This window comes from Vulpes vulpes, chromosome 7 (genome assembly GCF_048418805.1).
Source record: "Vulpes vulpes isolate BD-2025 chromosome 7, VulVul3, whole genome shotgun sequence".
Taxonomy (NCBI): domain Eukaryota; kingdom Metazoa; phylum Chordata; class Mammalia; order Carnivora; family Canidae; genus Vulpes; species Vulpes vulpes.
In genome coordinates this window covers 40,905,277-40,930,348 of record NC_132786.1, presented here as the reverse complement: position 1 = coordinate 40,930,348, position 25,072 = coordinate 40,905,277, and the positions used below count along the sequence as shown (strand labels likewise).

Below are 25,072 nucleotides of genomic sequence, written 5' to 3'. Positions count from 1 at the left end.
CGGCGGGCACGCGGCCGGCCTCGCCCCTCCCCTCGGGGGCGGGCCCTGCGGGAGGGCGCGGCCGGAGGGGCGCGCGGGCGGCAGAGCGCTCCGGCCGCCGGCGCGAGCGGGGGCGCTTAGCTCGGGAGCCGGCCATGGCCGACCTTCTCGGCAGCGGGAGCGAGCGCCCCGGTGCCTCTCGCCCCTCGCCCTGAGCGCTCTCTCCCCTGCGTCCTTCCCGGGGCCGTGGCACGGAGCGGCGAGCCAGGATGCGCTGAGGAGCCGCCAGCGCGCGCGTGTCGGGTGGCTCCGTGGGTCCAGGCGCGGGAGCTGAGCGGGCTGGGCGCTGCCTCGACTTCCCTCCCGCGCCGCCGCCGCCGCCGCCGCCCCCCGCCACGGTTGATGTGCAGGAGGAAGCCGGACATCATGATCCTAACACGTAAGCTAGACCCGTGCCTTGCCGTCGGGCCAGCCGCGGGAGCCAGCTGCGCAGGGGCCTCGCCGCGGAGGAAATGTCACCCCGCCTTGTCCAGCCGGTGCCTGTCGTTCTGTGCCTTTAAACGGCTTCCCGACGCGGCTCGGGACCGAGTCGTCCAGCTTTCTCGGAGTGGAGGAGGAGGTGGAGTGCGGGGGGGAACGAGGGTCCGGGGTTGGGGAGGGAGGTCCTCATCGGGTGGCGACCGCTGGCCGCTGGGCTCGGGGGCCCCGCAGGCCTGGGGGGCGCCCCCGTCGGGCGGGGGGCGGGGGGCGGGGGGCGCGGGCGCCGCGGTCCCGCTGTCCTGCGTCCGAGGGGCGCTGGCCACCGCCTTCCCACCATCGGCCCCGCGGCGACGTCAGGGCTCGGGGCTCGCAGGCCCCTCGCTCTCCAAGCGCAAAATCGGACTCCCCGGGACTTTGCATTATGTAGGGGTGCTGACGCCGCGGGGGCAATTTGAAAATCATTTTTGGTTTTTTTTTGTTTTGTTTTGTGTTTTGAAACTGCTTGAAAGTAAATTGGGGGGGGGGGGCTGGAGAATGGCTTTAGTTTCAAACTGGTTTTTCAAATATTGGAAAGTAAGTAATTCAGCCTCAGGAAGGTGGCCGGTGGCTGCCGGCCCCTGGAGAGTGTTGAAGGTGTTTAGCAGAGCCCCCTCCCCACCACCACCCTGGCTGGCAAGGGGCGGGGGTGCCTTCACGTGCCGGGGCGCCGAACCGGGTTTCCTACCGAGCCGCGTGGAGATGCCCACGCCCTTGGCCGCGGAGGAGGCGCCCGCGCGGGCCGAGCGCCTGGGCCGCGCAAGGAAGGAAGGAAGGAAGGAAGGAAGGAAGGAAGCGCGCCTCCCGACCCGACTTTTTTCGCAAGGAAGTCACGGCCTTTGGGAGCCCTGCCCCGCTCTGCCTCCGTGCCCCTGACCCCGTCTCCCGACGTCACGGGCTGACACTTTGATCCCGCCCAAGGAGTTTCTGCCCGGGCCGAGCCAGCTGGCCGTGCCACGTGTGATTTGCAGATTAGGGTTATCAGTGGATCCGTTCGTCCTTCCAGAGCACGGCCCCTGTGGCGAGGGTGGTCGGAGCGGCCCCGGTGAGGCCGCGACGTGGGAGCCGTGGGTCCGCAGGCTGCTGGCGGCGCGCACCTGGGAAGTGTTGAGACCTCTCTGCCCTCCCTCGTCTGCAGCTTGGGCTCCAGAGGATCAAAGGAGCTAATGCGGGCGCTTAGCACGTGTCTGGTACTGATGTTCCACAAATACCCAGTTTATGCTAATTACTGTAGAAGGAAACTCCTGGGATCCCTGGGTGGCGCAGCGGTTTGGTGCCTGCCTTTGGCCCAGGGCGCGATCCTGGAGACCCGGGATCGAGTCCCACATCGGGCTCCCGGTGCATGGAGCCTGCTTCTCCCTCCGCCTGTGTCTCTGCCTCTCTCTCTCTCTGTGACTATCATAAATAAATAAAAATTAAAAAAAAATTTAAAAAAAAAAAAAAAAAAAAAAAAAAAAAAAAGAAGGAAACTCCTGCAGGTAGTTATTAATCTGCACCGTGGAGGAAAACCTTGCTGCACGCTAGTTTTTTTTTTTTTTTTTTAAGATTTTATTTATTTATTAGAGAGAGAGAGGCAGAGGGAGAAGCAGGCTCCACGCAGGGAGCCCGACCAGACTGGATCCCGGGTCTCCAGGGTCACGCCCTGGGTCCAAGGCAGATGCTAAACCGCTGAGCCACCCAGGGATCCCTGCACGCTAGTTTTGAGTGAGCCTCTTTACACCCAACAGAGTTAGCAAATGGGTTCATTTTCTTTTTACACCCACATGGGTTCATGTTCGAGGTTCGAAAGCTCTTTTCAGCCCTTGTTGGTGAGATGGAGCCGTGTAGCCTAGGCACAGCCATCCATTACAGAAAGAGTCATACGGGTGGCATATATGACGCATTTGGATTAAAAAAAAAAAAATCACAGCTCTGGACAAGGTAGAATACTGAGTCTCAAATTACATTTTTTCCCCCAAACTCTGTTTGCTGAAGGGATGAGGGAAAATAATAGCCCAGCAGAACTCCGAATGTAAATCTATCAGCAGCTCCAAGAGGTTGACTAATTCAGCATCCATCTGGACTGCAGGCTGGTCCTCTGCAGAGATAATTTGCAGACCATAAGTGTGGAATTAATGGAGGCACCCAGTGCCATCTTGGCTTGCAGGCTGGAGCAGATGGCCAGAGGGGTGCCCTGTAAGTCAATAGCCCCCCTAATAGAAGAACTAAAATCCTGGGGAATGAGTGTCAAATAGTTAGCAGATGTGCATTCAGAAGTTATTTCAAGACATTTTCTGAGAAAATGTTGGCAATTGCGTGTATTAACTTTTATTGTGGCATGCCAGATTTACAGCGTGGCCCAAGCCCGGCTGCATATTTTTTTCATTAGCACTACTGTTCAGAGTTTAAAATGAAGCACAACAGACTGACTTTCTCTTCCAGCTGCTTTAAAAGTTTGCTTTTGACCAAAAAAAAAAAAAAAAAAAAAAAAGAGAGAGAGGATTTTCTTTTCATTCAATCTGAGTGACACCTTACACCAAACTAGCCAGAAGCTCAAGAACAGGGACTGACCTTGTTTCCCAACTCCAACTCCACAGGATCAAAATGAGTAGCTTCCAACTTAAATCTTTCCCTAGAGTGGATGAGAAATAGGGTTTTGTTGACTTGCCTGTGACTTTAGCTTACCAATATTAGATCTTAGGAGAAACACCAGCTACTCCTTAAGAGTTAGGCAATTGACTATGGCTAATTGAAGGCAGTGTTCCAAGTTTTCATACACTGGGCCAACCAAAGGATTTTCCATAGTTCTGGAGGGAAGGTGAGAGGCCAGTTGCCCTTTAACCTAAAGCCTTTTTTGTTGTTGTTTTATTATTTTGTTACTGTTTAATATTATGGCTTAAAGAGCAAAGACTAAGCAAAATGTTAAGGGTGTTTTTACATTAAAAAGGGATATTTGGTTGCTTCTGAAAAATATACCAGATTAATAGAAAAGCATATTATGATTGAATGTTATTACTTGGAAGAGAGTGAGAAATGTATATAGTACTTCAACTCTTTCTTGTAGAACCAGCATGGGACCTAGAAGGGATATGGGAGGCCCCATTATGATGCCTTCCAATCAGAGGCTTGGTGGGATTCCAAGAGGTGGTTTGGAATACAAAAATAAGTACTTGAGTTTCCCTTGGTGTCCCCATGGAGATTTTAAGCCATGATGCAATGTTAAAATGAGAGTGGTATTTTTATGACTGAGGCAGGTAAATATGGCATTTCAAAATATGCAGAAACGGGTGATTTGATCCACAAGAATGAGGGCATCCAAAGTACAGTGGGTGAAGTGAATCGTACATTTTTGGAGAGAGCCTTGTACTGGACAGGATGGTCCAGTATTGTAAACACGAGTTTCTCATGCTTAAATCTCCTTCCTAGCAACAGGAAGACGGAAATGAGGCCATGCAAAAAAAAAAAAAAAAAAAAAAAAACCTGAAGGGCTCCAGACAATACTTGACCCACCCTAGCATTTTCCCTGTACAGCCAGAAGACTTGCAAAAGTAAAAATAACTTCAGATGTTTCCCCTTCCTCTCTGGATATTACCAGATCACTAAAGACCGAATTCTTGGAGCTTTAGAACACTATAGTCAAACCTGGCCTCATGGTATAATGGGCATCAAGGCTCATGTCATGCCAAGGCTGTTCTCAAAATTATAAAACAGACCTGGGGAGAAAGGTAATCTTAAATTTTTCTGTTTGCATAGTTCAGTGATGAGAATTCTGTGAGTTGGGACCCAGTAGAGGAAAGAATTTAATTTCTAAACATGGTCATTCTTCTGAGTTTAACTGAGTGCTCATTTTCACAGGATTTAACCTTAAGATACTTTGGAGTGGTGGGATTTCAGTGCAAAGGAATGATGCATGCAGCATTCAGGACCTAAAAAGTTTTCCTTGCAGTGGTGATCAAGGTGAATTAATGCCCAACCAGAACATGTTAACATCTGAACACCATGTCCCGAAAAAGCGAAGTCCCCAGTTCCTCTCCTGAAATTAAGAGGAAAAATGCTCTTCTGGAACAGTTTTCACCATTGTCCTTCTGTCCGATTCTGGGCCTTTTTCCTGTGGAGGAATTCTGAGAAGTGAGGGTCGTTCTTCCTTTTTTAAGAAAGACAGTGCTGCTGGGCGTCTGGGTGGTTCAGTTGGTTAAGTGTCTGCCTTCAGCTCAGGTCACGATCTTAGGGTCCTGGGATCCAGCCCCTCTTTGGGCTCCCTGCTCCCTCCGCTTGCTGCTACCCTTGCTTGTACTCTCTCCAGCTTTCTCTGTCAAATAAATAAATCTTAAAAAAATATTTTTAAAAAGGCAGTGCTGTAAGATTAAAATTTGCCTTATAGCACTCTGGTATGAGTGCTATCAGTGGTGTTTTCTTTCAACCTCAAATTAGTCAGAAATCTAATTAATGGAAAAGGGTAAGATTCCCAGCCTAGAAGGGCTCTTCCTGTCTCTGCCCCTTTCCTTGTGGGATCCTGTGTTATTGTTAAGGATTATCATGATCAATGATAAGGAGTTGGGAGTAGTCCTGCTGGGGGTTCTCTAATTAGGTCTACTCTGCCTTAACATTTTTTTCAGTCTACCTTCCTTGCCATGGTGGGCCGGAAGAAAGCCTTGTGTATTTAGCTTGTATATTTTTTTTTCCAAAAATTTTTTCCAAAAATATACAAAAATTTGTATATTTTTGCTTGTCTCTCACAAGCAACAGTCAACCGTCTTTAGTATGAATGCTCCTTTTTTCATTTTTATAAAAAATCCACAGACTTTTGACAGAATACTAATAGTATTCTGTATAGAATATAGTGTAGAGGCAGAAATTGATCGCCAAGTTCGCTCTTACAATCACGTTTCACCTTCGCCTCAGCGACCCTGAAAAAGCAGATGGGATGATTCCCCTTTTACAGATGAGGAAATCAGGTCTTGGGAGAGAGAGCTCCATTCCTTGCTTCAGATCACTCACTGTCCATGACAGAGCTAGGATTTCCACCAGGTGTGTGTGGCTGTCGCGTGCAACTCAGGGGACTCTGCTTGGCTGGAGTTGGTTCTGTTTAGAAGACAATATTGTGTGGCTCTGGAGAGCCTCACAGTTACTTTGCAGTCTCCTAGGGGGCTTGAACTCCTGGGTGGGGAGCTGTAACTTCAGGGTCCAGAATTAACCAGTGAGAGGTTTTTGCATCCTCTCTCAGGGGCATGGACACCTGAGCCTTTGTCTTTAACATTTCAGGAGGGAATCTGGGATTCCATTTCCTAGCTTCTGTGGACTACCCTGAATAATGCTTTATTCCATAAAAGTATCTGAAAATACTACTTCTTTTTTTTTTTTAAGATTTTATTTATTTATTCATGAGAGACGCAGAGAGAGAGGCAGAGACATAGGCGGGGTCCCTGTAGGATCCTGATGCGGGGCTTGATCCCAGGACCCCGAGATTACAACCTGAGCCAAAGGCAGATGCTCAACCACTGAATCTCCCTGGTGCCCCTGAAAATACTACTTCTAAGGGGATATTTTCTTCCAGATGTCAGTGAAAATCTTTGAATAGCATCTTGAGAATGGCTGCCTGTTAACAGATAATGCCCCTGGACACCAAAGGGTAAAACTTACACCTGACTGAGTCCCTCTCCAACAGTGCTCATGTGGGAGGTGATTTCTCTTAATCATTCAGCCTTGTATTTTATTTTGCTACTAAACCGAGTTTCACAGTGGAAAGCATACTCCTTTTCCATTCACACAAACCTCTGCTTGGTGGCCTTTTCATGTCTTACCCCCTCCTGTCCCCAGGAGGAAAATCAAAAACTCACCGAAGGCTGAGGTCAGTGAAGCTGGAGTCCTCAGATGCCTTTGACACCTCCCATCCACATTTTGTTCTCTTCCTGCCCCACCTCTGAGTGTCCCGCAGAGAGGATTGGAGGCTGCTTCCTGAAGCTTGTCAGAAAGGCGCCTTCCTTCTCCTTGCAGGAGTCTCTGGAGGATGTGTGAGGGACAGAAGGTTTCCACACCCTGAGGTTGTCGCATTTCCCAGGCTGCGAGCACTGAGGAAGCCACAAGGAAGGGACTCTGGAGGTGAAATGGCTGCACTACAGCCTCGCCTTGCTCTTGGTCACAGCCAGGTGACAAAGTAGATGGAAGATGCTAGAATTCTGAAATCATCTTCACCTCCTGAGCCTGGAGAAACTAAACGCACAGGGGACCATCTCCACACAGCTCCCATGTTCAAACTGGATAGCATGAAAAAGGGATCTTCCATGATGCCTGTGCATTTCTAAGTCATTTCAGGGGAAATTCCAGAACTTTGCAATGGCAGCCTGGAAAAACATCGCCTCTTCCCCAGTGAGGGGCAGCAGAGAGGCCTGGTAGTTCAGTGACTAGGCCAAGGTCATATGTGCGTTTAAACAGTGTTTCAGACCCCTTCCTGCCCACATGTGTGAAAAAAGACAAAAACTGGGGAGAACAACAAAATGAGGGTCTTAACGTCTGGAGGAAAAATGTATCCATATAAAAACAGAAGCCTTTCTAAATAAACAGATGGACCCAAATTAAAGTTTGACCATTAGATCATGTGTGTCTGGGGAGCTGGTTGTCACCAGCATTTTTAATGAAAATAATTCTTTAGCTCACCTAAAAGACAATAGGCCTTATTTTTTCTTACACTTGTTGGCACAAAACTGAGAAGGTCCAATTATACAGTGTTTCCTGCTTGAGGTTAGACATAAGAATGCAGCTTCCATTCACCAGTGTCTACCATGTTTTTATTTTTATTCGTCTTTGTGTAAGGCAACTTAATGTTTTGTTCTATTCTTCCTTTTTTTCTCTCTGTTAGAATGGCCTAAAACCTGAGTGGACAGCCTTTTTTTTTTTTTTTAAAGATTTTATTTATTTATTTGACAGAGAGCACAAGCAAGGGGAGAGGGAGAAGCCGGCTGCCCACTAAACAGGGAGCTCGATATGGGGCTCCATCCACGACCCTGGGATCATGACCTGAGCTGAAGGCAGACACTTAACCCACTGAGCCCCCCAGCCGCCCCCTGAGTGGACAGCTTCTCTAGAGTTCCTCTCTACTACTTTTATTTCTCACTTAAGTTGACAGAATTATTTCTGTTTCCCTCTCTAGGGCAGTGTTGAACTTGGGGCAAAAGCTGAAGGTTGGGGTTGGGGGCTACTTAGTAGAATAAGATTTGCAAACATGTAAATGAGAGAATTGATATGCCTGCAAACCTTCCATCTTGGAGATGGGAGGGGCTCACTTCAGGTTTGTTACCAGGTATTTGCCTTGAATCATAAGTTATAAAGGAAGTGAATTATATAATCTTAAAACATCTGCTTCATTTTGTGAAAAAAAAAAAAAAACTCAGAAAACTAAAAGCCCTTACAAGTATGTTATTTAGATTGTTTCCTTTCTTGAAATGGTTTTCTTAATCTATGCAATTATCTTTAAAAGGTTTTATATTTTAAGAACTGTTTCAAGTCATTTTTCTTAGCAAGGCATGCTTGGAAATGCATAAATATTTGTTGTAGAGTACTAGAAGTGTGTGTGTGTGTGTGTGTGTGTTAACCAAAATTGTGTTTTTTTTTTTTAATCCACCCCACATAAAAATGAAATAGAAAGAGGTGATGATGCATTATCCATTTCCTGAATAGTTTATTTTCACTTTAGTTTTGACTTCTTTATGCTGGGTAGTAAGTACCAATTTCCAATTAGCTGGGAAGTATTTTCAGTTCCTGGAAGTAACTGGATCAGTTTAAGTCTGGAATACCTGAGTTCAAACCATGTCAACCATGGGATCAGATGAATACAGAACCCTTTGCCTTTGTGAGAGAAGAGCACATATTTCTTAATATGAAGAAACAGTATTTTGCAAACACTTGAACTAAATGATCCCCAAAGGGGATTTCAGTTGATTTCATTTCAGCATTGCTGGAGTTTCTCTTCAAGTGCATAATCCCAGGTAGAGGCTTGTAGGGTGTGTCTCAGGTTTTCTTCTTTCAAGGCAAAACCATTTATTAAGTTGTCATCACATCATTGAGCAAAATGGGTCCTTTTTTTCCACTTTATATTATTTCTAGGAATGTTCTTTATTAGAAAGCAACATATCGGCCTCCAGACCTCAAGCAGGAGAAAGAGAGAGAAAAAACACTTGAAAACTTTCACAAATTTGCAGTTTTTCCTTGTACTGAAAAACAGTCTGGTGATTTAAAAGTAACCTTTGCAGGCAGTTGAATTATGCATAAAGTCAGTGGTCTAGCTGGGGAGAGCAGGGTAGTTCTGGAACCTTAAGCAAATTACCTGTACTCTGAATCAGCTTCCTACTGGTTCAGAGAAAAGATGAGGAGCTCCAAGAAGCATTTCTGCACCCACCCCACTGATTCTGTAGAAGCCAGGATGCTGGCGAGGGGAAGCACAAACATAGAAGCTCAGTAAGCAGAGGAAAATTCAGGGCTTTCTGTGGGTTTCCTAAGCATACTCCTCCTATTGAGATGAATTTTAGTTTGACAACTGTAGACACACACATAAGCAAAAATATGTAGAGGCTTGAGTTCCCTGTAATATGAACACAGGCTTCATGAGACAAACCAAGGATTTAATGTATTAAATAAAAAATTATAGGAATTGGGGATCCCTGGGTGGCGCAGCGGTTTGGCGCCTGCCTTTGGCCCAGGGTGCGATCCTGGAGACCCGGGATTGAGTCCCACGTCAGGCTCCCGGTGCATGGAGCCTGCTTCTCCCTCTGCCTGTGTCTCTGCCTCTCTCTCTCTCTCTGTGACTATCATAAATAAATTTAAAAAAATTATAGGAATTAATGTATTAAAAAGCAAATTAGAAATTTTCACAATAAACTTCAGTAAATCTGCAAAATTGGGGAGCTGAACTGTTGATCCAGTTTCTTGAGGGAAGAAAAATCTCTCCACATGTAATTGATGATGAATCTGGAAGCTTAACAGTAGAAATGGAACCTATTCTAAAGGTTGTCTCAGAGAGAAGGGGAAATTGGCATAAAGGAAATCTCAGAAACGTGGGGAATTTACAAAGCCTCTGGCAATCCCAGATTTGTAGATGAGGAAACAGGTCCAGAGAGATTATTTTCTGAAGGCTACTTAACAAAGCAATGCATTCTTTCCTGGACCTGTTTTCCTCACCTGTTACAGGTGATACGTCAGCCTCTTTCTGTGATGAGTTATCAGACGATCAGATGCAAAGCTGTTTTACATCTGAGGAACTGATGTTGGCTGCGCCATGGGTAATCAGGCTAAGGGGTGCTTATATGTGCTCTGCGGGATAACCTCCTTTCCACCCCACACTTCCCTCCCTTTGTCAGTGTTACAGTAAATCCCACTGCTCACTATTCTTTCACAGACACCTGTGCATCAGCACCGCTCCTCCTGACTTACACTGTCTCCTTCACCGTGGATCTTCTCTCCCCCACCCAGTCTTCTATGTGATATCCTAACCCCTCCTTAAATAAAGACCGAACGTAAACCAGGTGCTCAAGCAGCCCAGCTCCCACCTCTAAGTTCAGGCTGTCACATCGCCTTCTCCTCTGTACTATATTACGTATAGGAAGTTCCTAGTTTGCTTTTTTTTCTTTCTTTGTAAGAAAAAGCTATAGTGTGAGAATAATATATTTCAAACCAGTTGCTCTGGTAGGGCACAAATAACCATTTTTTAAATGGAATAGAAAAATGTAAGGATGCATTACGTATTTTAAGTGTTATTTGATGAAACTCGTTTCAGTTGGCATTGCTTGTACAAACACGTGTTTGTGTACGTAAATAATGCGTGTGTGATGCATGCATATGTACAATTGTGTACCAGGTTATAATGTAAACTGTATTTCTTATTGTGGATCCTGGTCAGAAAAATTAAGACCACTTTGCAAGAAAAAAAAAATCATGCTGTATTTATGTAATATTTCTTTATCAAGCAACTAGCAACTACTTTGTGTTTTCCACACTACTGTGGGTGCTTGGGATATATCAGAGAGGAAAGTAAGACAAACTTGCCCTTTCGGAGCTTACAGAGGAGAGACAGAAAGTAAACATAATAAATGTTTTGGAAGGGGAAAAATAAATCAGGAAGGGGAGTACAGGGTGGGTGAGAAGAGGCCAATGTGGCTGGATCAGATAGCCACAGGGAGATGGGGTGACCGATGTGGTGTATGAAGAAGGGAGGGTGTGCAGGCCATAGTTAGGACTTGGGCTTTCACCTATAACATGGGGACTCGTTGCTGCCTGTACCAGGTCACTTGGGACTTAACAAACACAAGGGCCTTAGAATAGCCCTTAGGAAACCAGATCTTTCCTTAGTAGAGAATCATGGGACACCATGTACTCAACTGTGAATTACCTTTCCATTTGGCTTCCTGCTTCGGGACAGGAACCTGTGTCTGATTATCCCTGACCACAGCTGACAGCACACTTAGTAGATGTTCAATAAATTAAAACTGAGTAAAGGGGAAAATGAAGGATGATTGGCTTCACTTAAATGTATGACTATACTAGAATATACCTAAAGGTGGACCTGGGTCAGCTACTGTTGGGCTAACAGCCTTAGAATTAATATCAACTGGTCTTCCAGAAGCTTCCTAACTGGTTTCTTTCAGAATATGCACACCAGATGTTCAGAATGTTTTTAGGCATCTGAGAGTAGGAGTGTTGTTAGTTGCTAGTCAAAATCTTTGCTGTGATTAGATAACGTTAGAGTGTAATAAATACTAATATATGCATTCTGCTATCTGACCTAGCCCATCTCGGAATTCATTTTACATAGGTAACTCCTGATAACTACTCTTTGGCAATTGTGTCTGTTTAACATTTATTTTTATTAATTGATAAAAGAAAGAGGGTCATATTATAGTTCTTAGTCTGTTTTTGAAGGAAGGATAATCTTAATGGATTCTCTTTTCCTTCAAACAACTATATTTGTGCTTCCAATGTGGAAGAGTCATCTTCTCAGGATATACAAATAAATTAAGAAGCTTTTGATAGGTGCACCTCACCCAGCATGGGGGGAAAGATGGGGCAGAGAAGTTGATGGGATAGAGAGAAGGGGAAATTTGGGGTGGTAGTGAGAACAGATTAAGAGCTCGCAGCATGAGAGAGCATGGTGTCTCCTGGGAACCCCAAGGAGTTCGGGAAGATGAACAAAGCTTGCATTTGGAGGCCTTCCAGGAGCCAAATGGAAAAGGCAGAGGCCAAATGAAGGTTGTGGGTCTGCTGAGAAGTTTGGATTGTATCTGGAAGGTGACAAAGTCATTGAAGAATCAGAAGCAGGGGGATGACATAATGAATTATGTGCTTCATAAAAGCGAATCCAGGGTTCAGGTACTCTTGGACTAGGACAGATTTGTTGTGGACAGGGAGGGGCAAAGCTTATCACCAAATTTAGTTGGGACACTATTGAAATAATCTGGGGAGAAAGAGTTCCTGAAGCAAGAATACAGAGCAGTGTAGTCTGGATCAGTTGTTCTCAATCCAGGCTGCCCTTAAATTTACCTAGAGAGCTTTTTTAAAAAGGTGCTTCCTGGGTACTCCCTAGACTGAGAAAACCCAAATGCCTGGGAGTGGGTGGTGGTTGGTGGTTTTAGAAAGCTCCCAACATGGTGCCTATTGCATACAGAGCTGAGAACCACTGAGATCAGGGTTTTAAAGCCATGGTGCTCTTCTCCAGTGGGCTGACTTGTGAGGCCCACCTGCCCAGTATGTATGGGCCCAGCTGCGTGGCAGTCCTGTAAACTTGGCCAACTCATTGGAGGCTGGAAAATCGCTAAGAAGACTCTCCTTCTGTTGGAATTAATCTGTGTGAACAAGGGAGAGAAATGAATTTTGTTTTGGATTAGAAAATACTACCTGCCTTCACATAGCTTAAGGTGCTTCTCTGTGGTTGTAAAAGCATCAGCATTTCCATGGATCTTTACCCATAGGTCTGTCATATTTGGGGGAATCCAAGGAATCTGAAAAGTGCTTGAATTTTCTTGCATTCCTCCAATTCCTTAGACTTTTAACAGCTACATTCTATGTAGCTGTGGCATTTGCCTTGAGTCTTGATTTTGGTAGCATGTTGTCAAAGAAGGCAAAGAGCCTGACAGTTCCCACTGTGAAGGTAGGGCACACAGAATATGGAAGTAATCACATCCTGGACCCAATTACTGTTGCTCAACCAGTTAAGATCAGCGGGTTCAACAGAATGATGACGGCGCTGGGGGATTTCTGTTTAACTCACTGTTGAGGGGTAAGGGGAAGATAGGGTCATCCCATAGTGCCAGGAAATGTGCAAATATGGACTAAATGGCTCCCAGCCTTACGCAAAAGAGTCTCCTGGACCTCATTCATCTTATACAACTAACCACTAAAGCTGTTTCCAATAAATATTTCCTGTTTCCTCCTTAACACATTTTGTCTGTTGTTTGCTCAGAGAAAATCCAGGTATTAAAGTGACCTTGTATTTCCATTGTACTTTTAGTTTCTGATTGCATTTTTGCCTGGTGGAGAGAATATTTTTTAAAAGTCATCCTCATAGTTGCATATACTGAAGAAAAAGTCATACCTTAGAGCCAGTGAGAGGCCTCCAAAAACAGACATCAGGATTTAGTGACTAAGAAATGCAATATGTACATGGTTTTAATATTTTAAGTGTTGCTTGTTGTTCTATATTTTTTAAGGGAAGAAACTGTCTTGCTCATGGAAGGGGTAAGAAGGGGAGAGAGAGAGAGACTCGTAAGCAGGCTCCCTGCCCAGTGCAGAGACCGACACAGGAGTCTCTCTCACAGCCCTGAGACCATGACTTGAGCCAAAATCAAGAGTCAGACACTTAACTGACTGAGCCACCCAAGAGCCCCTGCCTTGTTTATTTATTAGTCTTAGTTCTCTCTCTACTATGGTATTTGAATGTAAAGAAAACCCATTCTAAGAAGTTATTTCTCGGGGCACCTGGTTGGCTCAGTTGGTTAAGCATCTGTCTTCAGCTCAGGTCATGATCTCAGAGTCCTGAGATCCAGTCCCCAAGTTGGGCTCCTTGCTCAACTCCTTCTCCCTCTGCCCCTCCCCCCCTGCTCCCGCTCTCTCATTCTCAAGTAAATAATTTTTTTTAAAAAAAGAAGTTATTTCTTTGTTTAGTTCCTCACCTCTGTATCTTGGGGATGATATTAGTAATCTGTGTTTTAGGATCAACGTGAAAAGGAAATGAATTAATATGCCTTAAATGCTTAGACAGGTCCTTGCAAATAGTAAGCACTCAATAAAAGTTAGCCGTTGATAGAATTGTCAAGAGGCATCTGGGAGATCTGCTTAGAGGAGGCAGCATTTGGGATGGATGGACCTTGAAGGGCGAGTGAAATTTGACACTGAGAAGATGGGAGAGCATTTCATACCAGGAAGTCACAGTGATGTATAGTGAGATGAGCAGTGAGCGTCCTATGGCTAGGAGATAGAGTGAATACAGGGTGCTGAACAATTAGGTTGCCTGCCTCATGGAGAGCCCAGAAAACCACACAGAGCTATTTAGACTAGATTTTCCAAGCAATGGAGCTCTAGTGAATTTGTGAGGGAGAGACAAGATTAAGGCTGTAGCTTTGGAGGTGTGATGGTTTCTCTGAGAGAGGAGAGAATTGAGAGGTGGAATTTTAGTTGAGAGACAAGAAGGAAAGTAATGGTTTGCATTGGGGGGGGGGGTGGCATGTGAAACTAGGAAAGGTGTTCTCTACCTGACTTAGATGTAGACATAGGTTCATTTCATGTTAAATAAAATGGAAATACTGATTTTTTCTTTAAATCAGTACTTAGCATTCGAATGTTATTACCATTTTCTCTTGATAATTGGAAATGAGTAAGAGTGAAGTCAAGAACTATTCCATTTATCTTTTTAAAAATGACAACTTTTTACACTTTTTCCAATGTTTTCATTCTGATTTCTACAGACACAGTGTGTTGAGTTTCCATTTGTTCTGCAACCCAAGTTTTCATGAGTGGGCATTCTTAAATGTAAGAGAGATAGAGACTTGCCTATTTCCCGTGTTTCATATTCAAAAGAAAGACACATTTTCATTTATTTCAGGGTAGGGAAAAGGAGGGTAACATTTCTGGATCTCTGAAGTTCTTGAAAATACTGATTTTTAGCCATTTTCAGCCTTTAATTAGATTATCTGCTGAAGATGCAAGCCTTTCCCTGCTCACATCAATTCTTTCTAACCACGTGGCCCTAAGCGGAGTGGCTATTTGGACATAGCTTTTTATTTTTTTTTTAATTTTTTTAATTTATTTATGATAGAGAGAGAGAGAGAGGCAGAGACACAGGCAGAGGGAGAAGCAGGCTCCATGCACCGGGAGCCTGACGTGGGATTCAATCCCGGGTCTCCAGGATCGCGCCCTGGGCCAAAGGCAGGTGCCAAACCGCTGCTCCACCCAGGGATCCCCTGGACATAGCTTTTTAAACGAATTTGTGGTCATTTGGTAGCTTTTCATTTTCCTTAGTGTTGGGAAGTGAGTAAGAGAATGACAATTCAGCAGTAGGCATCTGTGGGCTCCTGAAATCACTCGGGGCCTTAAGCAATATATATGAGAATGCTTGGTAATTTGTAAGGCATTATATAAATAAATGTAAAGGTTTTTAAGAAAATACCTCATATCTTACGTGCCTATGAGCAGGAAGCCATTTTAATCAGAAAATCAGGAACATGGTCTGAAGAGGTGGCAATATTAGCTGGTAAAGTGTGTCTAATTAAGGCTTTTGTGCATATGCTGACCCAGTGTCATGTCTGAATATAGTCAAAAAAGAGTGGACATTGAGAATTTCTGGTTACTCACCACTTGTTGAATAAAATATTAAGAAAGCAAGAGCATATACTTTTTGATAATCCATTGTTCAGAGTCTAACAATCTGTTCCATGGAAATAACCTCCAAATAGGAGTGAGTTATTTAAAATATTTTTTTAAACAAACACATAGCCTTTTTTCTTTCCATGTCTGTCTTTGAGCAGGGGCCACAGAGATAGAGAAAAAAGTTTCTTCATTCTGTAAAATAAAACGTTGAGCTTTTATAGGTTTTTCCAGCAATACAGTTTTCTGGAAAATGTTTATTTTATGATTTTATGTAAAGCTGCTTTCATTCCTTTCTGAGACAAGGTATATGTCATTACATTAAAAAATGTTAAGTACAGGTAATTCGTAGTGGACAATTCTTATTTTGTTGTTTAGATTTTATTTATTTAATCATGAGAGAGGCAGACATAGGCAGAGGGAGAAGCAAGCTCCCCATGGGGAGGGAGTCTGATGTGGGACTCCATCCCAGGATCCCTAATCACAGCCTGAGCCAAAGGCAGACTCTCAACCAGTGAGCCACCCAGGTGCTCTTGAGTGTTTTTAATTGCCTTTCTTTACAGGCCAAGGAGCTCATGAAATAATAGGGAAAAAATACTTCGAACTGTAAAGTTACTAGGCAAAAGTAAGATATGTATACTTCTAATATGGATTGTGCACCTCCATCTGGCTCAGAGGAGAGATGCTTAATAAAGATTTGAATCCAGAATAAATTAAGCAATGTTGAGACATTAATAAATGAGTGAATCACCTTATACACCTAAGTACTCTAATGGCCTGAGAAAGGTGGAAAGAAGAATTGAAAGGATACTTTTTTGTGCAAGCAGAGAAACTAATGAAGGTGCCCTGGACCTCCTCTCTGAGTCAGTTTTAACAGGATTGTAAATATGTGCTTGAGTGAGTTTGAACACAGTGTGTCAGTTGCTCTTTCTTGGCCTTTCTGTTTATCAATACTATCTACAAGATGTTAACCACAAGGAAGTAGAGCTTTATTAGGCATTTCAGTCTGCCAAGACTGTGGGATTTATTGACTTAATGCCCTCTGGGTCACCTGGCAGCCTGGCCTCTACTTCTGGATGCACCTAAGGCACATTGCCATGGCACCTGGGCCTTTTCTGTGCATCCTGTTGGGGGAAAGTCTGTTCCTTTGGGCAGGTTAGTCTTTTCCAGGGCGTCACATGTATTTGTGGCCATCTGTTGATGTGAAAAGTAAACCAGGTTAGACCATCTCGGCTCCAAAATATTTAATCCCTCTTCAACCTGCTTGTTACACCCTATTTTCACAGTCATTTGTAACCAGAACATAGAAGCAGCACAGAGTAACCTACTGCTAGGACCCCATTTTTATTTTTTAAGGAACGATACATAAAAATGCATTTTTTAAAGTCTAAAATGATGCACCATATTTTAAACCATTTGAACTGTGTGTTTGTTTGTTTATTTTGCTTAGCCATTGTCAGGAGATGTATTTTGTGTATATAACAAAATCAGAGTTTGGTAAGGAAGAAAGCAGGCTGAGGTACACATGACTGACATTTTTGTCTTTCTTCTGTTCTGTTGCAGAAATTGAAGCCAAGGAAGCTTGTGATTGGCTACGGGCAACAGGTTTCCCCCAGTATGCACAGCTTTACGAAGGTGAGTAGGGGAATGTTATTTTTGTTTTGTTTTGGTTGTTTTTAAATTAGCATGTTCATATCCTTGGTTCATGATATCACTGATCTACAATTTATTTTCCGATATTTTATCATTTATTAAAATATTTCATTAAGAAAACAATGGAGCAAGTCCTAAGACCTCCACCACTCAAAACAAAAGCTAGGACCTTGATAATAATGCACCCAACGTGTTGCCCCATTAGGTCCCTCCACTACCCCTTGCCCAAAGTAGCTGTCATCCTGAAACTTGTCATTTTCTTGCTTTCCTTTTATATAGTTTTAAAGGCATTTTCCTAATATATAAAGTTTTATAAATTTGCTTTTACCCTTATAAAAGGGTCTTATGCTCTATGTAATCTTGTAAGATTTAATTTTCTCCACTAATTGGTATATTAAGATTCTTCTGTACTGTGTGTCCCTCTAGATCACTTGCTTTGAATGCTGTGTAATAGCCTGTTGTGTGAGTAGACCACAGTTTATTCTCATTCATACTCTGATTGTTGGGCATTTTGGCTTTTTCTGTTTTGCTTTTATAAACTGTAGGCTTATGAACATACTTGTACTGTTTTGTAGTCTTGTGGTACATCTGCAATAATTTGTATACTGAGGAGCAGAATTACCATGTAATAGAAAACGTGTATGTTCAGTTTTATAATCCAGATTTTTCAAAAGTATCTGTATGAATTTTCATTCCTATTAGTAATATATAAAGATCCTGTTCATGTGCTTTCAATACTGGATATTGTCAGACTTTAATTTTTGCCAATCACCAGATATATTTTGACTTCCAATTCCCTAATCATAAATGATAATACTCGTTTCTTCATATCATCTGGCCATTTGTATTTGCTCTTCTGTGAAATGTCTGTTGCCCGTTTTTCTCATGAGCTGATTGCACTTTTCATAATGATTTATAACAGCTCTTTATTCTAAGTAGTAAGCCTTTCTTGGTCATGTATTGCAGATAGATAGTTCCCAGGTTATAATTAGACTTCTTATTTTTGTTTAGGTTGTCATTTAGTGAATATTATTTTTTCTGTGCCATTCAAATTTTTAACTAAGGAAAAGGGACCTTTAAAAAAAAAAAAAAAGGAAAGATCTAGGCCGATTTCCAATTTTTTACTCCTTCACTTCATAATCAGTTCCCTGGGGGTCATTCAGATACTGTGGCTAAGGATGAAGAGCTCCTCAGGTGTGACTCATCCTGAGCCTCTGGCTGCCCATAGTGGGTGGAGCATACCATACGTGGCAAGATGAATAGGATGTTCATTTATGTGGGATTTTTTTTATCATACTCTATGTGAAGTCATTTAAAAAGAATTATAGTTGTGAACCAGTGAACTCCATTTTTATGGGTAATTTTCAAGCAAAAGTGAGTGAATAGTGAAGTGATTCCTAAATTGAGAGTAAGTTAAATGACTTCCAGAGCTTCTTCTACCTTGAGCATTCTTTGTTTCTTTAACTCTACTGAGAATTATAGTTGTGAACCAGTGAACTCCATTTTTATGGGTAATTTTCAAGTAAAGGTTGGGTGAATAGTGAAGTGATTTCCTAAATTGAGAGTAAGTTAAATGACTTCCAGAGCTTCTTCTACCTTGAGCATTCTTTGTTTCTTTAACTCTACTGAGATGATGACACTACATGTCTCTCATTCATTGATTCATTCATCCTATCCATCCCATCCCATCCATTCAACTAATCAACAAGCCACTATTTACAGCAACAGGGGTGCCCAACACTGTGATGAATGTTACCTATTTTATAGAAATAAAAACATAATTCAGACATCAAAGAATAAAGTGATTGCCAGAATCTCAAAAACAAACAAACAAACATAATTTTGGTTGATTTACATCTAAAAAAATACATCTTTTTCATCAGCTTCTTAGGAAGGGAATTGCTAGGAGATAGCCACCATGTGACAAAATTTCTAAAAGATTGAATTGAAATGATGTCACTTAAATATTTTCACCAAAGATGTTCAACTTTTCTCATAATAAATAGTTTTAAAATCATGTCTTTTACTCTTCTCTTCTTGTAGGGTAATAACAATCAGACTACTTCCTGTAACAGTGGCATTGGGCTCTTGGGTGGAGCTAGGGGTCATTGCCAACCTTCTTTAACACACGAACAAAATGCCAATACTAAGAGTGGGTATAGTTTGTAAGTTTGGTAGTGCTAGACATGATTAGCAGGCTATCTTGAGGAGCTATGGGGTGGGTGGGTGGGCTCCCCAGAAGCAAATCCGACAGAGACCATAGAGATCATTTTTATTTTCCTAGCTCATTCAGCTAAGTTATTTCATTGCCTAATTTATAATGCCTAGTCTTCCTCATTGTAGCCCAGATTGAATGTGCAGTATTTTCCCATGAAGTTGGATTCAGAATTGTTTTATTGCTAGACTATGTAAAATATCTTTATTATTCCTACATTATAGGGAGTATTTCCAATTCCTTTTTCTTTTCTCTCTCTCTCTCTCTCTCTCTCTCTCTCTGTCTTATGGTACTTGGTTAACCTGCATGCTTATTATGGTGGAGTTGCTTATCTTTCCTTCAGAGAGAATTTCTGACCTAATAACATTTACAGTATCTTTGTCTTTCAGAAGGGCTTGGAGGTGGGGAAGGTTGGGGAGGGACCACCATTCTATTGCATTCAATTCACAGCTCCACTGGAGATGGGGAAAGATAATTGCATTTGCAGTGGCAGTAAGGTGGCTGTCCTTCTGTTCCTTTTGTTCTCCTGTTTAGAAATCAAATTTCCTTCAATTATGTTCATTTTTGGTGTTGATTTGCTGCCAAGCAGCACTTTCTTGTGAGTGTATGTTTGCTAAGACTCATTTCCAGTCTCTGTCTTACTTTTTGATGAATCCTAACATTCAGACTACATTTGCACAGAATGTATTTGGGATCTCTTCACAATTACAAGTCTTTTGAACTTGTATATATAGGGATATACTGTATATAGTTCTGGGTAGTAATTTCTGTCCTTCATCCTGTGTGCAGGGTGAGTATACACACAGTACACACCAACCCACACATTCCTGGTCTTCCTGTTTTGCTTTAGTTTGGTCTTTGACAATTTATACTTCCTGCCCTTAAACCCAAGCTGGAAGATTAAATCCTAACCTGAAGAACTTATATACATTAACAAAGTATATCTTTCAAAAGCCAGTCCTTTCAGAAGAGTCTAGGCAAGTAAGAGAAAATTATGCATTTAATTATTTCACTTCTCTCTTACATTTAATCCCTACCTACCCAACAGTTTTTGGGTTTTTTTGGTTTTTTGGGGTTGTTTTTTTTTTTTAATTTATTTATGATAGTCACAGAGAGAGAGAGAGAGAGAGAGGCAGAGACACACGCAGAGGGAGAAGCAGGCTCCATGCACTGGGAGCCCGATGTGGGATTTGATCCCGGGTCTCCAGGATCGTGCCCTGGGCCAAAGGCAGGCGCCAAACCGCTGCGCCACCCAGGGATCCCTGGTTTGTTTTTTAATAGAAATTTATAGTTACACAGTTCTGGGTAAGTTAGAATTGTTAAAATAAGACAGTCATGATCTCCTGGATACTTAACAGACATGTGAGCTTTTCATTTACATTTATAGATCTGATGTTACCCTTTAGAAGTATTCAAAATCTATTCATTATTATCAGCTCTATTATTTAATAGCTCAAGGTGAAATAAAATGTCACAACCTTCAAAGAGTTTCACAGTCTGCCCTGGTTGTTTACATTCACTATATGCCAATAGAGTTGGTCTATAAAATAATGAAGAGATAAATTGCTGCAATACTAAATTTCATATATGTCTTTGTAAATCCTGGGCTGCTTCCTTGGTCTGCCTATGTTATTCAGGGAACAATAAAGGTAATCTAACTCTATGCCTTCAACAAAAAAATTGGACTGTAACGCTAATTATGTTGTTTCCAAAATTAAAAAAAAAAAACACTCTGAACCATTATCTCTAGCAAAGAAATTGTTAAGAATAAGGAGCTCCATTCTGTGAAACCAGTAACTGGAAGTTGGAAACTATGAAAATCTAACAGTCAACCCAAGAACTAGAAAATTGCTAATCACTTGCATCTCCAGAACTCCTAAGAGCCTTGTCTATCCCAGTATAAAGCATTAGCTATTTCAGAGGCCATGGGGTTGGCTTTTTGTTTTTTTGTTTTGTTTTGTTTTTGTTTCTGTTTGGTTATGGCAATCCCAGTTTCCTGCTGTGCTGACTTATTTCGCCCATTCCTGACCCACAGAGGTGTACCGAAGAACTCTTACTCATCATATTATGTAAGCATTCTACAGGAAAGACCAATTATACCCTAATAGCTGGGACTCCAAAGAGTAACTTGTTTTTATCTAGTGGCAGTTCCAGAGCTGTTGTAAATTTCCACAGTGGTGCTGCCAGTCTTCTTTTCCTCTTCTTGATGCATTTATCAACAGGGGATTAAAAAAAAGGGAATTCTTCTATCACGTTGACTTTTTCCTCCTTTCTCCTTTTTGGTTCTGATATACCTCCTAGTATTCTAAGAGCATTGAACTCTCCTAGAGATTAAAGGATTTGGGCTTCTATTGTTCTACAGCAGCTTTGTAGCTGGCCTTTTGTTTTAGGGGGAGTTATATAAACTCCTGAAAAGCCATATGGAAGTGCTAATATTTGTTTAAAAATAGCATATCCTGAATTCTCTTTAGCTTTTGATGTCATGCAAATGGTTAGATTCCATTTACTACCACTTGCCATTGTTCTGTAGACCTTTCCTTGGCTCAGTTTTCCATGACCTCTTCCCCTGATCAAATGTGAGCAGACACACACGAAGGACAACCAACACCACCACCACCACCACCACCACCACGCTGAAAGGAAGTATCCTCCTGGTGTTGATTCTGGCTTAAACTATAATTTATAGCAGGGCTCTGTTGCCTGACAATTTGTTTAAATGTGGAACAGTGTTTTGAACTACTTATCTGACAAGAAGGGATATTTATTTGAGTCTACAGACCGCTTTACATCTAAGCTCCTTCAGGACACTGATGGACTACTCGAAAGTTGCTTTATTCTCTCATAGCGCTTGATAGGAAGGGAGGTGTCCTGCACACAGTAGGTATTCAAGAAATTACTTTTTTTTTTCCCTCTGCTAAACCGGGCTAGATTGGCAAGAATTTAGGTGTTCAGTAAATGTATTTTTATTTTTCTTACAGATCTTCTGTTCCCCATTGATATTTCCTCGGTCAAGAGAGAGCATGACTTTTTGGACAGAGACGCCATTGAGGCTTTATGCAGGTAAATGGAAATGTTTTCTTTTTCTTTTTTCCTCCTTTTTTTTTTTTTTTTTTGTTTGGTTTAGGAATGAAATATTAACATCAAAATGTTTTTTGCTTACCCTTGTTCTACTAATTAAGTCAGGTGTTTGATTAGCGAATGGTAATAGTAATTTAATTCATTATAAGTCATAGGCCTCTTAATTAAAATAAGTAACATCTTGTTACTTAGTATTGCCATTAAATGATACTGACCTAGGAGGTACTTAGACCATTCCATATTCAATACCATATGATTGCTGAAACAACATTCAAATGGCCTGGAAACTTGGAATAGAGTTTTTTAAAAAGCAATGTAACTGAGTGTACAGTCCCAACCAGGTGCCCTATCAGAGCCAAAGTTGCTGTTACATTGAATTAAAATAACACATTCAGAGGAATAAATGGGAGGTGGGGGAGTTATGGCGTGTTAGAGTCAAAAGAACCATTGTTAGAATTCCAGAGAAGCTTCTCTGAACCTCTTCAGCTTCCCCAGGTACAAAAAAGTAACAATAGGATTAAATAAGGCTGTAAAATAACTCAGCACAGCTTTTAAGCTACAGTGGACAGGCAGTAAATGAGCATTGATGTGAAATGTGAATAAAACTGTCAGAAATCCTTGTTCGTTGTGCTGGTAGGTCTTTAGGCTAAGGGGCAGCTGGTGGGTTTAATGAAGTGGAAGTGATAAAACATGTAGCAGACAATGATGAGACACTGATAATCCTTTCAAATGCTTCATGACATTTTATTCATTTTTACGTTATTCACCCTTTGTCATTTTTCTCAAAACTTATAAGCTATAAAAGCTGAATTTTGGGGGACAATTATACACAGAAAAAAATTCGCATCATGATTCTATGCGTAAATTTGAAATGAATTTTCTCTTATCAGTACGTATTTTAACTTATAAAAACATCTATAAGGTAGAATGACAGTATTTATTTCTCCTTTGTAAGCAAAGAAAGCATTGCAGTTCAGCGAAAGTACTATTTTTTGCCTTTCTTATGTAAGGCAATTTGTGAATCTGCTAACTTAAGCAGTGGTTAGGGAAAGATAGGTAGGCTCTTTAGAACGGTGTAGGAAATAGACTAGTTCTCATGGTTGATGGGGAAAAAATGCCATATTAACCACAGAAACCCTGTCACTTTTCAAATCCAATTAAACGGCTGCTTAGAAATGTCCAGGGTATGTACACATTTTCTGAAAGCAATGTGATCCCAAGTCCCACACTGTAGTGTGTAATGCCCTATGTCATTAGGGAATGAGAAAGTGTCACTAATACAGTTTGGGAGAGAAGTCAACATCTGGAATGTAAACGACTCCAGACATTTTTAAAATGTTTTAATGCTTAGCTGTGGGGTAGAATTAATTTATTTTTCAATTCATCATTGGTGATAACGCATATAAATGAGGTCACTCATAAGATGGATCCTAGGAAATATTTACGCACTGAGTCAGATCAACCATTTCACACATTTTATGCCACTTAGTAAGTGGGCCCTCAGAACAGCAGCAACAGCTTAGGAATTTCTGGGTCATAAAAATATCACTGCAACATTGGAACCCAAACTAGTCATAATTAGATTCTTGATTTTTTTTTTCTTTTAATATCAGTTTGAAATTTAGTTGCCCTCCTCTGAGGAGACAGTCAGCCATGGCACATTGTGATTTCCGTTCTATTCCAAAAGCCACTTCTCTTTAGAGGGAATAAATCTGTGTTTCTGGATCTTTTGTGAAAAGAAAAGCATAGAAACAGCTAAACCTTCATCTGTATTTGGACTCTGCAGTGTATGCTAGTTGGGTTTCCATTTTTGTGGGTGCAGAGGATGATGTTTCAGAGGTTAAGTGTGAGGAGGAAATGAGGTAATGGGTGTCCCAAAGTGCTTTGAAAATTATGAGGCACAGGGATGCCTGGGTGTCTCAGTGGTCGAGTGTTTGCCTTTGGCTTAGATCATGATTCCTAGGGTCCTGTGATCGAGTCCTGCATCACTCTCCCCACAGGGAGCCCGCTTTTCCCTGTAGCTATGTCTCTGCCTCTCTCTGTGTGTCTCTGATGAATAAATAAGTAAAATCTTAAAGAAGAAAAAAGAAAAGAAAATAATTACGCCAAAATTGGAGGCCCAGATTTGAATATGTGGAGAAAGTATTGAGGTTGGGTTCTCTTTACAAAAAGGAAATGCTTCAGAATTCATAGTAACGGTCATTACCTTGTTTGTAATGGAAACCTTAAGGGCTCTTGTCTGTGTTCACCGAGACTGCTCAAGGCAAATTATTTTCCTTCTGAGAGACCTAAACAAATGTTCTGAAGAAAACGATGAGGGCATCTTCTTTTGAAATGCACTACAGGTTCTGAGTTGTTAGCACAGCAGTGGAAGATAGCTGTTTTCCTGATGATGTGATATTCATCTCCTTAGCTATACTCACCTCTTCCACATAGTTTCTCAGTCCATGGAATTCGAGGGCCAGTAAATCATGAAGCTGTAGTGTGGTTCGAAAGTTTGTAATCTGTCAAGTTCTCTCCAGAGGGACAGACTTCTTATAGACCTCCATCTTTTGCCCTGTTGAAATATTTTGGGAAGTTGGTTTTAAATACGTATATGGTAATAGGATTACCCAAACTCAGTTGCCAAGTATTACTTCATAAAATATTATTAAATATCAATTTTAACATTTTTACCTTTAATAAAACGTTTTTAAATTTGTTTAAAACAAAATAACTTTTTTTGGTTTCTCTTTCCTGCTACCCTCCCCACCTCTACACCCACACACAGATGTTAGAACTGCTCCCATGTACACACTAGTGTTCTGC

General features: G+C 41.9%; 1 protein-coding gene across 16 annotated transcripts in view; it reads left to right on the top strand.

Moving 5' to 3' along the window:
- Positions 1–25,072, top strand: part of DLC1 (DLC1 Rho GTPase activating protein) — a 488,697-nt gene that overhangs the window by 441,702 nt on the left and 21,923 nt on the right. For 9 of the 16 annotated variants that reach the window (XM_072763589.1, XM_072763592.1, XM_072763593.1 and 6 more), the window contains 2 exons: positions 16,882–16,953; positions 22,165–22,246. In XM_072763589.1, the coding sequence (XP_072619690.1) occupies positions 16,882–16,953; positions 22,165–22,246 (154 nt within the window). Of the gene's footprint in view, positions 1–47; positions 599–16,881; positions 16,954–17,397; positions 17,434–22,164; positions 22,248–25,072 lie in introns of those variants that run through there. The other 7 variants (XM_072763595.1, XM_072763597.1, XM_072763598.1 and 4 more) reach the window with 6 other exon arrangements.